A 12673-nucleotide genomic window follows, 5' to 3' on the forward strand; every position below is an offset into this window, starting at 1 on the left:
AGTATTATTTGAAGTCTGATAGTGTTATGCCTCTGGCTTTATATTTTTTTGCTCAGGATTGCTTTGGCTATTCATGGCTTTTTTTTGTTCCATATGAAGGGTAAGATTGTTTTTTCCATTTCTATGAAGAATGTCATTGGTATTTTGATGGGGATTGCATTGAATCTGTAGATTGCTTTGGGTGATATAGACATTTTCACTATGTTACTTCTTCCAATCCAAGAGCATGGAATGTCTTTCCATCTTTTTCTGTCTTTAATTTCTTTCAGAAGTGGTATGTAGTTCTCATTGTAGGGGTCTTTCACCTCCTTGGTTAAATTTATCCCTAGGTATTTTATTTTGTGTGTGTGACAATTGTAAATGGGCTTCCTTTTTTTATTCTTCTTTTTCTTAGTTCATAATTTGAGTATATAAATGCAACTGATTTGGGGGCATTTATTTTGTATCCTGCAATTTTACTGACGTTATTAACCAGCTCTAGGAGTTTTTTGATAGAGTCTTTAGGTTTTTCTATATATTGTATCACGTCATCTGCAAATAGGGAAAGTTTGACTTCATCTTTTCCAATCTGGATTCCCTTTATTTCTTTCTCTTGCCTGATTGCTCTGGCTAGTACCTCCAGTACTATGTTAAATAGAAGTGGTGAGAATGGGCATCCTTGTCATGTTCCTGTTCTTAAGGGGAAGGCCCTCAGTTTTTCCCCATTCAGAATGACACTGGTGGTGGCTTGTCATAAATGTCCTTTATTGTGTTGAGATATTTTCCTTCTATTCCTAATTTGTTGAGAGTCTTTATCATGAAGGAATGTTGAATTTTGTCAAATACTTTTTCAGCATCTATTGAGATAAACATATGGTCTTTGTCCTTGAGTTTGTTTATGTGATGTGTCACATTTATTGACTTTCGTATGTTGAACCATCATTGCATCCCTGGGATGAATCCCACTTGATCATAGAGTATAATTTTTTTAATATGTTATGTATTCTGATTGCTAATAGTTTGTTGAGGATTTCTGTATCTTGGTTCATCAAGGATATTGGCCTGTAATTTTCTTTTTTTGTTATGTCTTTAATAAAGGTTTTGGTATCAGAGTTATGTTGGCCTCATAGAATGAGTTTGGGAGAGTAGCTTCTGTTTCAATTGTTTGGAATAGTTTGAGGAGAATTGGTATTAACTCCTCTTTAAAAGTTTGATAGAATTCAGCTGTAAAGCCATCTGGACCTGGACTTTCTTTTGTTGGAAGATTCCTAATTACCACTTCAATCTCCTTGCTTGTTATTGGTCTGTTCAGGTTTTCTCTTTCTTCTTGGTTCAGTCTTGGTAGTTTATATGTGTCTAGAAACTTGTCCATATCTTCCAGAGTTTCATATTTGTTGACATACAACTGTTTATAATAGTCTCTAATGATTCTTTGTATTACTGTGGTACTGGTTGTAATGTCTCCCTTTTCATTTCTGATTTTTGTTATTTGGGTCTTCTCTCTTTTTTTTGTTAACCTAGCTAATGGTTTGTCTATTTTATTTATCTTCTCAAAAAACCAACTTTTTGTTTTGTTGACCTTCTCTATTGTTTTTGGGGTCTCTATTTCATTTAGTTCTGCTCTGATCTTAATTCTTTCCATCTACTACCTTTAGGTTTGGATTGTTGTTGTTTTTCAAGTTCTTTGGGTGTAATGTTAGGTCACTTATTTGAAGTCTTTCTATTCTTTTGATGTAAGCATTTATTACAATAAATCTGCCTCTTAGTACTGCTTTTGCAGTATCCCACAGGTTTGGTATGATGCATCTTTATTTTCATTAGTTTCTAGGAATTTTTTGATTTCCTTTTTAATTTCTTCTTGGACCCATAGGTTGTTCAGGAGCCTATTATTTAGTTTCCGTGTATTTGTATAGTTTCCAGAGTTTTGCTTATTATTAATTTCCAATTTTAGTCCATTGTGGTCTGAAAAGATACTTGGAATGATTTCAATTTTTAAAAATTTGCTGAGGTTAGATTTGTGAACTAATATGTGGTCTATCCTGGAGAATGTTCCATGAGCTGATGAGAAGAAAGTATATTCTTTAGTTGTTGGTTGAAATGTTCTGTATATATCTGCCAGGTCCAGTTGGTTGAACGTGTAGTTTAAATCCTGTGTCTCTTTGTTGGTTTGTTGCCTGGAAGATTTGTCCCAAACTAAGAGAGGGTATTCAGGTCACCCACTGTAACATATTAGGGCCTATTTTTTTCCTTAGATCTAAGAGTGTTCGCTTTATATATCTGGGTGCTCCAGTATTGGGTGCATATATATTTATGATATGTCTTCTAGTTGGATAGATCCTTTTATCATTATATAGTGGCCTTCTTTGTCTCTTTTTATGTTCTTTGGTTTAAAGTCTGTTTTATCCAATATAAGAATAACTACTCATGCTTGTTTTTGGTATCCATTTGCATGGTATATCTTTTTCCATCCCTTCACTTTTAGTCTGTGTGTGTCTGTATACGTGAGGTGAGTCTCTTGAAGACAGCATATACTTGGGTCTAGCTCTTTAATCCAATCAGTCAATCTGTGCCTTTTGAATAGGGAATTTAATCCATTCACATTTAGGGTGGTTATCGACAGATATTGTTTAATTCCTGTCATTGAATTGCTTTTTGTTTAGATCTTTTAAATATCTTTTGATTCTTACTTCCCATTTTATTTCTCTTCTTCAATGTTAGTTGGATATTTGAGGTGGTATGATTTAGCTTCTTGCTCTTTCTCACTGGCATTTTTGTTTTAACAGCAGGTTTTGCTATTTCTTATGTATCCGTGGTAGTGACATTCATTATTCAGATTCCAGATGAAGGACTCCCTTATTTCTTGCAGGGCTGGTCGTGTGGTGATAAACTCCCACAATTTTTGTTTGTCTGGGAAATATAGTATTTCTCCCTCATTTCTGAAGGAGAGCCTTGCTGGGTAAGGAATTCTTGGCTGGCAATTTTTTTCTTTTAGTGTTTTGAATATTCCACTTTGTCCTGGCCTGTAGGGTTTCAGTTGAGAAGTCTGCTGTTAGTCTGATAGGGGTTCCTTTATAGGTAACTTGATGCTTTTCTCTTGTTGCTTTTAGTATTCTCTCTTTGTCTTTGGGTTTTGCAAATTTGACTATAATATTGTCTTGGAGAGGATCATTTTGGATTGAATCTGTTTGGGGATCTTTGAGCTTCCTGGATCTGAAGGTCTGCATCTCTCCCTACCCCTGGGAAGTTTTCTGTTATTTCCTTGAATAGGTTTTCAATACCTTTTCCTTTCTCCTTCCCTTCTGGAATACCCACAATTTGGATGTTAGAGCGCTTGAGGTTGTCTGCTATCTCTCTTAGATTTTCCTCATTATTTTAAGTTCTTTTTTCCTTTTTTTGTCTGCTTGGGTTATTTCGAAAAGGCCGTCTTTGAGATCTGAAATTTTTTCTTCTGTTGCTCTATCCCGCTGCTTAAGCTCTCTGTTGTGTTTTTTATTTCAATAAGCGAATCTTTCATTTCTAGGAGTTCTGCTACATTCTTTTTTAAGGTATTAATTTCTTTGTAAATTTCCTTCTTCATATTCTGGATTTTTTTCCTTGTTTCCATTTGTTCTCTGATTGAGTCTTCTTTTATTTCTTCAAGCTTTTGTAAGTTCATTTCTCGGAATTCTTTTTCAGACATTTCAAGTATTCCCTGTTCCGTGGGGTCTGGAATTTGAGCATTACTGTATTCCTTTGGTGGTGTCATATCTTCTTGTTTGTTTGTAGTTCTAGTGTTTTTTCATTGATGTTTGGTCATCTGGTAGAGGACTTGCTGCTTCTGTTACTCTGGGGTTGGCTATGAGGATAAAGACTTCCTCTTCTATTTGCAGGCTGTACTGGTGACTCTTCTTATATCAGTGTAGTCTAGTGAGTGGCAGGTTGCCTGTAGAGTGGCCCTGGCTGCTACTGTGGTGGTGAACTGTCCTTGTGGGGACAGAAGGTGTGGTGGTATCTATATTACACCACCTTGTCTCCTGTTCTAGCTTTCTGTGGTTGTAGTCTGAGCCCCTGGTGCTGTGCAGGTCTCAGCTCACCTTGGCGCCTGCTGGGTTGTGTGCGTTTCCCTTCCTCCTGGGGCCTTGGACTGGGCTGCAGTGCTGCAATGGTCTCTGCCCACCTTGGCAGATGCTGGGCTGTGTTTGCTTTCCTCCAGTCCTTAGACTGGACCCTGTGCCGCAAGGATCTGGTCTCGGCTCACCTCAGTGGCTGCTGGGCTCTACATTGTATATTGATTAAAAAAAAAAAAAAAGGAGAATCCTAAAGTGTATTTTAGTAAAGTGTATTTAGTAAAAACTTGTGACTCACTCAGAAACTAATTCTTGTTACTGTTTTCATGTTTACACGAGAATGTGCTTAAAGATTGGTTTGCAAAGTGAAGAGTAGAAATGATTTGGTAACAAACCAACTATAGGAAGGCTAAACGTTTTAAACCAATGTTTTATAGATTAGTTAGCTTGTTCTTGAAACACACCATCAAACACATGCCTGTTCTTTATCATTAGACTATCCTAAGGAAGCTTCTATTATATGCACCAAATGGTGATACACTGGGTATACATTGTGCCAATTATGTGAGATTCATAAACTGGCAAGGAACACGGTGTTTAGATGTTGGGGAAGTGATAGGTGTAGGCCATATGGCTGTGTAGAACGTGCCATGGATTATGCACAAATAGGTGTTATAATGATGATAATGGTGGAGGATCCCAAGTGGGCTGACCCTGGAATAAAATAAACATTTCTGTTGATAGTAAAACTGCAATTTCAACCCTTAGAAAATAGCTAGACACAGGGACCATACTGACTTTGCTCAAGAACTGTTTTGTAGGAAAGTGATAAATTACTTCTAAGATTGGTGAATACATTTGAAGGATAATTGCACTTAGTAAATGTTGAGGAGATAGTGTTTCCAGAATGTTGTGGGCGAGAATAGTTTCTCAGCCAGGCCAGAATAAGCCCAAAGCCACATTTTCAGTGTGATACTTAGGCTGGGGTCCTTTCAGTCCTGTGATGCCTTGCCTCCACATTTGTGTGTCTGTTCTAAAGCTCTCCCACGAAGTTTGCTGCTGGAAATAGGGCTGAACACAAGTGACTCCAGAAGCAGCCACTTTAGGAACCGTATCCTCAGCTTTCTTTACAGCCTCTTTGAGTTCTTTTTCTTAAGAAACGTGAGAACAACCTGATTCTGGCACTCAGGGCTTGGTTACAAAGCACTTCTGGTTTTCACTCTTCTGCTTTTGCTGATTTAACTTTACATTGTATCTGAGTTTGGAAAATTAATCCCTTTCTTGCTTCTCAAATTATAGTAATTACAAGAGATTGTTGTTCAAAATTATATTGAAAATGTTTATTTTTAGTTCTTCACTTTTATTACAATACAACATTAATTGACAAGTGGCTCAAAAGCTTCCATGCTCCAAATTATACAAGCTATCCAGCTTCCTGTACTGAGGGTGAAAGGGGTGGGGGGGAGGCTAGCATACAGTGACCTTTCTGGAGAAGAGTTGCTTCATGATAAAACTTAGAACTCAACTTTTGCTCAGTTGGACCTAACTTCTTATTTTTCTGAATAATTTACTCATCCCCTGTGGTTAATAATTGTCTCTTTGAATGCATTCTTAGCATTAATCAATTTTAAATGTACTATTTATTAGTGCTTTATCATTAATTTAACCCTAAATCATCTTCTCATCTCAAGATATTTATTTTCATCAAATATTCTGTGAATTCTGTTTTTCTCAACTGTCTTCTAGAGACTTCTGACCTGATTCAATCCAGACAGATTGCCCTTTGTATCAGTTGTATAGCTACCATCTTTGAATCTCTTTATTTCCTTTCAGTTGAATCTTCTGTTTTCTGTATTTCATGTCTTCCTCTTATTTTATTCCTTCATTTTGATGTAGTTTTGGTATTCTGCAAGCTTCCTGAGAAAGTCTGTTGGAAGTTTTGAAACATTGTTGTCTAGAAATGCCCTTTTTTCCTACTCTCACATTAGATTGGTAGTTTGGGTATAAAATCTAGGTTATAAATTATTTTTCTTTAGAATTTTTCCTTACTCCATTATCTTCTAGTTTCTGTTGTTTGATTCCTGAGTCTTTATGTGTGATTTCCTTTTTTTTTTTTTTTTTTCTTTTTTTCCTTTTTTCCCCTGTCTTTTCCTTCATTCTGCCCCATCCCCTCTGGAAATTGGAAGATATTTATTCTCAGTGTTCTAAAATTTCATGATCTGCTTTGATTTGGTTCTGTTTTCATCAATTGTACTGAAACCTTTCAATCTGACAACTTAAAATTCTGAAGTTCTGGGAAATTTTCCTGATTTCTTTCTCTCTACAACTCTATTGTTTGAATTGATGGATCTTGTGGACTGGTTGTCTAACTTTCTTCTGTACTTTATACTATTTTCCATCTCTTTACACTTTTGCTTTACCTTCTTGGAGATTTCATCATCATTATCTTCTACCTGTTTTGTGAATTTTTCATTTCTACTATCATATTTTAATTTCCGAGAATTTTTGTTTTCCTGTTGTTCTCTGAATTTTTTTTTAAAGTGTAGCATCCTGCTCTTATTTCATGGTTGTAATATCTTCTTTTTCAGTGATTTTTTTAAAAGAAGTTTTCTTCTGATGTAGACTCTGTTCCTTCCAAATTTTATTTATTGATTGTTTATTTTGGTCTTTGCATTTCATTTTAGAAGTTTTTCTAAGGTATTTGATCATTTTTCAAGGGGGAACTAGAATACTGATAGGAAGGCCTACATAGTTTAATGTGGCTTACTAAACAAAAAAAAATGAGGTGAACTGTAAAGTGAACTTAGCTGGGCCATTTATCAGGAGAATTCCTTCTGTAGTATCTTTAGAATTTTCCTCTTGGCCTTGTGAGATACTTCAGGGACTTTTTCCACTCCCTTATTGGCTAATAGTGTTCTGAGAGCTGGAAGGGGACAGTTGGAAATCTCAGCATTCAGTTTGCAACCATTTCTTTAATCCCCTGCTTTTGGTGGTACCTTCCTCCTTGACTGGCTATGATGCTGATCCAGATAACCTCTGTTTTACCTTCTCCAGAGGATAAAATTGGTCTTCTTGTGAGGGGAGGGAAGGTGGAGTGGTGGTTGCTCAGTGACATGGAAAGGAATAGGAGACTGAAGGATTAAATTGCTTCTTGAATCACTTTCAACCAATCCTTCCCCATTGCCCTCCCTCTAGCTCTTATTTCCAAAGATAATTTGTGTACCAGTTCCTGAGTCTCTTAGCTTTCCTTAAGGATATCTTAAGATTCAGGTATCTTGTATCTTCTAAGTCACTTACTTCTTATCTGTTTACTTTATAGCTTCTAAGATGTTGCTGTTGTCTTCTCTCCTAATTATTCTTGTGGTTTTACACCTTTTAAAACAATCTCTTGACTGTAGTTTCAAGATGGAGAGAAATTATATGCATATGTTCGGCCCACCCTCTTTACCAGAAAAGATGTAAAAATTAAAGTGGTATACAAGGGTATAAAATAAAGAGTAAAAAGTCTCCCTCTGTACCCTCATACTTTACTTCCTTACCTTACTTCCCAGAGGTAATCCAAGAAGTTACATGTGTACCCTTCCAGAAATTTTTATTTATAAAGTTATAATAATGCATATCATTTAAAGAATCATAAAATGTTACTGTTTAAATATATATAAATATATAGTATATGATGTAAACATACTATACATATTTAATATACTTTGATATTACAGTTTTCATATCAATACATACAGATGTCTTAATTTTAAAAATTGTATTATAATATTACCTTTTATGAGTTTTTCCTAGTGAGATCTTAATTGATGGATATTTGTTTCTTATTCATCTTTTTAATATTACTACAGACAGTGCATCTGTAAATATTCAGATACACACATATTTTTTCACTACTTAAAGTACATTTTCAGATGAATTCTTTAAACTGGAATTGCTTAGTCACAGAGTATATGCATTTTTTGGGGGATTCTTATATGTGAAAAATGCTATATTGTTTTAATTTGGTTGTCTTTAATTATGTATAAAGTTAATCATTACTGAACATTCTCTTTATTTCAGCTGCATATTCAGTTTGTGTAGCTATTATTCTTTGGATTATTACTGTTCATTTTTTTCAGGGCGATCTGTAAGAGCCTGTTATATTTGAGAGAATTTTGCTCTTTATCTTTCATATATCTTGTAGGTATTTCCCCCAGAATTGTCCTTCACATTTTTTACATTGTTCACTATATTCTTGCTATATTGTCAATGTATTTTAAAATGAGAAAATACTGAACAAGTATTGGCTTTCTTATCCCTTGCTCAAATTATTTTCTTTATAGCTTTAAAATATTGTAGTGTTTAACTTCATTTAGAAAGTATCAGTGATACTTTATTTCAACTAACTAGTTCATAGAATAAAATTTTCCTTGATTCTGATTCTAACTTTGAAAAGATCACTAATTAAAGTTCATTTTCATGTATCTTATGCTATTTAGGTTAAAAAAAAAAAAATTTGTATTTTCAGTGTTCTACCCAAGAATTCTTCTTGATTGTCAAAACTCTGTATCACCTGAAGTCAGAATTTCAAGCATTATTACCTGCTGTTAATTCCCACGTTCAGTCAGACTTGCTCCGGACATTTATTTTAGAAATTCCTGAACTCCTTAGTCCAGTGGAGCATTACTTAAAGATACTCAATGAACAAGCTGCCAAGTAAGTACTAGACCCTCACTTCTTCCTTTCCAGCATTGAACATAATCCAGGGCATTTGCCAGAATAATGGTAGAAGTTGCATGAGTGCATATGTAATTAGAAACATGATTGGATACTAAAAGTTTTACAATACAGATGGAAGTACCGCTTTGCTGTCTGAGATTTAGGCAGTTCACCATCTAGGACAGATGTAGTACTTCCCCAGGTATCAGGTGATGAAAAGGTGAAGCTCAGGCAAAGGCAAGTAGCAGCAGGTTATTCTCCGGTGGCACCTTGTACTCATTTCCTAGATATCTAAGGATGGTCTCCCTTATATTTTGAATCTATAAAGGCAAAATTATTCTTTTAAAAGGTAGTCATCTCACAGTGTATTCCAGAAATAACTCTATGTAAAAAAAGATTTGACATTTACATTTGTCTTTATTTTCTGAATAGGCAAACAGCAAATATTTGATTTTATCCCTTGGTTTCACCATGGGAATCATGAACTTACAAAATGAAAATGATATTAGGGTAATTTTGTCAGTCCTCAGAGAAGTTAAGTTAAATCCATAAATATTTAGTGGCAGGGCTGGAATTAGAACCACATTTTCCTGACTTCCAGGCCTTTGATCTTTCATGCACTATGAAAAATAATTGATAGCTGGTTTAATTAAAATGCTTCAATATATATATTTGCATTTTTTATTTTTTAGAATTGGGGATAAAGCTGAATTATTCAAAGACCTTTCTGACTTCCCTTTAATAAAAAGGAGGAAGGGCGAAATTCAAGAAGTTACTGACAAGATCCAAACACATTTGCAAGAAATACAAAAAATACTAAAAAATCCTTCTGCACAATATGTGACAGTATCAGGACAGGAGGTAATGTCAGACATACTTTTATTTTGCATTAGTTTTCCTCAACTAGAAATGCTACTTTAAATGTAAATAAAAATCTGAGGATAGGATATAAGTATCATTTTTTCAAATTTGTTTTGTTCCTTGGAAATATAAATTGTTTTGCTAGGAATTATTTTAATGATAGTGTTTTACTAGTCTTTAAGCAAAGTCATGCAACTTAATGAATGTTACATGTGTTTTAATGTTATCTGTTGAAATTATGTTATAGAAAACCCTGGATTATTGGTGTATAGCAATGTATAGAATTCATTTATTCTAAATCCAGGAAAGAGAAGTTAGTCTTTGATCCCTGGCTTACAGATGATGAAATGATACCAAGTGGGCTACCTGTGTTGATTGTATCACACAGCCATTAAATGGTAGGGCTTTCTCCTGAAGTTAGGAGTATAGCTTCTAAAAAAACCCCAAAAAGTTAAAAAGCAACTCTAGAGTAAAACCCTACATTTTAAACAAGCCTGCCATGAGATTATATGCTGTTTAGAGTGAGAACTGGAAAAAGAAGTATGCTCTTTAAATGTGGTTGTACCTTTTGGTACTATTCTGAGTCTTGAGGAATGTTATATTGTGTGTTTAATAAAATAGGAAGATTCCAACTGATGGAATTTGAGACATTCTACTTTACTGAAATAGCAAATTAAGAAGCTTACAAGTTTCTATAGGATGAACATTTTATTCAGGATTTTAAAAAGATATTTTTCTGGTGGAGACAAGCTTAATTTTAAATCAATTTTTTTAGTACTTACATTGCTTTGTGTATTTTACCAAAAAAAATTGTAAATTTTGTAGTTAATTTGAAATAAGAAACAACAGTAAATGATAATTTTTATTAAAATGTTTATTAATCTGTGCGATTTAATGGATTTAACCCTTGCGTAAGTCAGCTTGTCTTCTGGACTAAAATTATTAAGGTGTTATACTCAGGTAGTCATTTTACAGTGCATTCCATGTAGAGCTCTATGTAACAGAAAAATGATTTGATAATATTTATACTTATATTTATCTTCTGAGCAGGCAAACAGCCAATATTTAATCGTATCTCTTGTCTTAACTATGCAATTGTGACCTTGCAAAGTGAAAAGTGACCTAAGGGCCACTCTTCTGGCTATTTGTTGAAAATCAGGTGTACTTAATCTGATTTAATAGTATTTATAGAGGATATGTAGTGGAAAAGTGGCTGTCTGGTATTACAGTGGGGAAAGCTAGGTGTAAGTGCCAGTTCAACAACTTATATGCTATCTGACCATGGACGAGTCATCTCTATTGTGAGACTATTGTGGAGACCAATTAAATAAAAATACATGGGTTGGACTTTAGCTCAAGTGGTTTACTCCCTCACATTGGACTTCCCTATCTGAAATACACGAAAGTGCTTTTTAATCGTAAAGCACTATGCATATGTTACTCATATAATAACAAGAATAGAAATATAGTTACTATTTATCAAGTACTTGTTAAAGTCCCGAATGCTGCTAAGTGCTTTATATATATTATCTTAGTTAATTGCTGTAACAATACAGAAAAGGGTTATTCCAGTTTTCCTGGAAAGAAAACCAAAGTTTGGAGTAGCTAGGTAAGTTACCCAAAATCAGAAGCCCAGTTCTAACCCAGGTCTGCCTGACCTCAATCTTTCTGCCATGTCATTATATCATTCTGCAAGGGATTATCAAAACCGTAGATTTTATTTAATAAAATCAAGACATTTTAGAGCTCATAGTATTTGAACTTAAAACATAAAAATTCATGTTTTGGGAAGACAGTCCTGGATTCAACTGGCAGTTTTTAAGTAAAAATGGGAAAAAAATTTATAAGAAATAGTAGTTTGGTTATTCATTGTGAGTAGATTGGTTATTCATTGAAGTTTAAGAAAAAGTTCAGCATGGAGATCAGGTCTTACAAATGATTAGGAAGAGAGATAAATTATCTTCTTATTCTTTATACCTTTACTAAATTAATGTGATGAGTTTGAGGGAAGAAATTTCGTAGTTGCTAACAATAGGATGTATTCTTGTTGGTTTTTAACAACCTTCTCTAGAATTTTAGTAGTACAATTATACAGAATTTTATTAATTTTTTTGAGAATTAATGATTTTATTAATTCAAATACCAAGTGAAATCTAAATATTCAGAATTGTTATAATCAAATTCTGTTTAAAAAACGGACTAAAGGTATCAGCAAATTATTTAGAGATACTTAAAGGACTAAGAATAGACTATCAAACTGAGACGAGAAGGAGACAGGGAGGAAAACCATTATTTTATATGTATACAAGGGTACTTCAGAAGAAAGGTTCATGAGAAGATTTGTATTATCTTTTAATTCTATTTTTCTACAAACTTTCTGAGGTACCCTCGTATGAGCTTCTTATTTTATACTCTTCTGTTCTTTCTGAAATTGTATTTCCATACATATGACTTTTGTAATAATTTTTAAACACCTGTTGTAGCAGCCCCTTGTGGTACATGGATCTTGTTATTACTAACAATTTACAGATAAATGTGCCAGACTGTCAAGTCAGTGTTACTTTTGATAACATTTATTTTTTACCTCTGTTCCCCATTTTTATATACTCATTAGAATGCTAATCCTTGTTGAATGGTGGTTTATTGTCTCTGATTCTGGAAGTATTGGCTTATAAGGAAGTAATGAAAACACAAACCTATGTAGCTTTACATACTTCACTCCTTCTGTGGCAGTCTCTATCATATTCTATGAATGTAGAGAATTCTGTCTTAACCTTGAATCAAATATGGAATAGATATGGGGTGGCCTATAGATTTAGGGCGGTATTGATAGGTATTATTATTATTCTTAAAGAGAAAAGAAATATTGGGAAAAATTTTTTAGAAAAAACATTATTAATAGCATGTAGCATATTCAAATGTCTGCCTAGAATATTTGAAATATAAAAAACATTTTCTGTTAAATTTTCTAAGTAAAAATATATTTGAAAATTCTTAATAGAGAGTGAGAAAGAAAAGGGGGAGCAGAAGAATGGGTTAACTGTGGTGCAGAAAACAGAAACCAATATTTGGAGTGAGTTAAGAAT

The 12673-nt window shown here is 34.0% G+C and overlaps 1 protein-coding gene across 5 annotated transcripts in view; it reads left to right on the plus strand.

Annotated features, from left to right (window-relative positions):
- MSH3 (mutS homolog 3) overlaps positions 1-12673 on the plus strand; it is a 183102-nt gene that overhangs the window by 77857 nt on the left and 92572 nt on the right. For 4 of the 5 annotated variants that reach the window (XM_063085678.1, XM_063085681.1, XM_063085679.1 and 1 more), the window contains 2 exons: positions 8536-8723; positions 9419-9587. The exons of the other annotated variant lie outside the window; for it this stretch is intronic. In XM_063085678.1, coding sequence (XP_062941748.1) covers positions 8536-8723; positions 9419-9587 — 357 coding nt within the window. The remainder of the gene's footprint in view (positions 1-8535; positions 8724-9418; positions 9588-12673) is intronic. 5 annotated transcript variants of the gene reach the window in all.

This window comes from Cynocephalus volans, chromosome 2 (assembly GCF_027409185.1).
Source record: "Cynocephalus volans isolate mCynVol1 chromosome 2, mCynVol1.pri, whole genome shotgun sequence".
Classification (NCBI taxonomy): domain Eukaryota; kingdom Metazoa; phylum Chordata; class Mammalia; order Dermoptera; family Cynocephalidae; genus Cynocephalus; species Cynocephalus volans.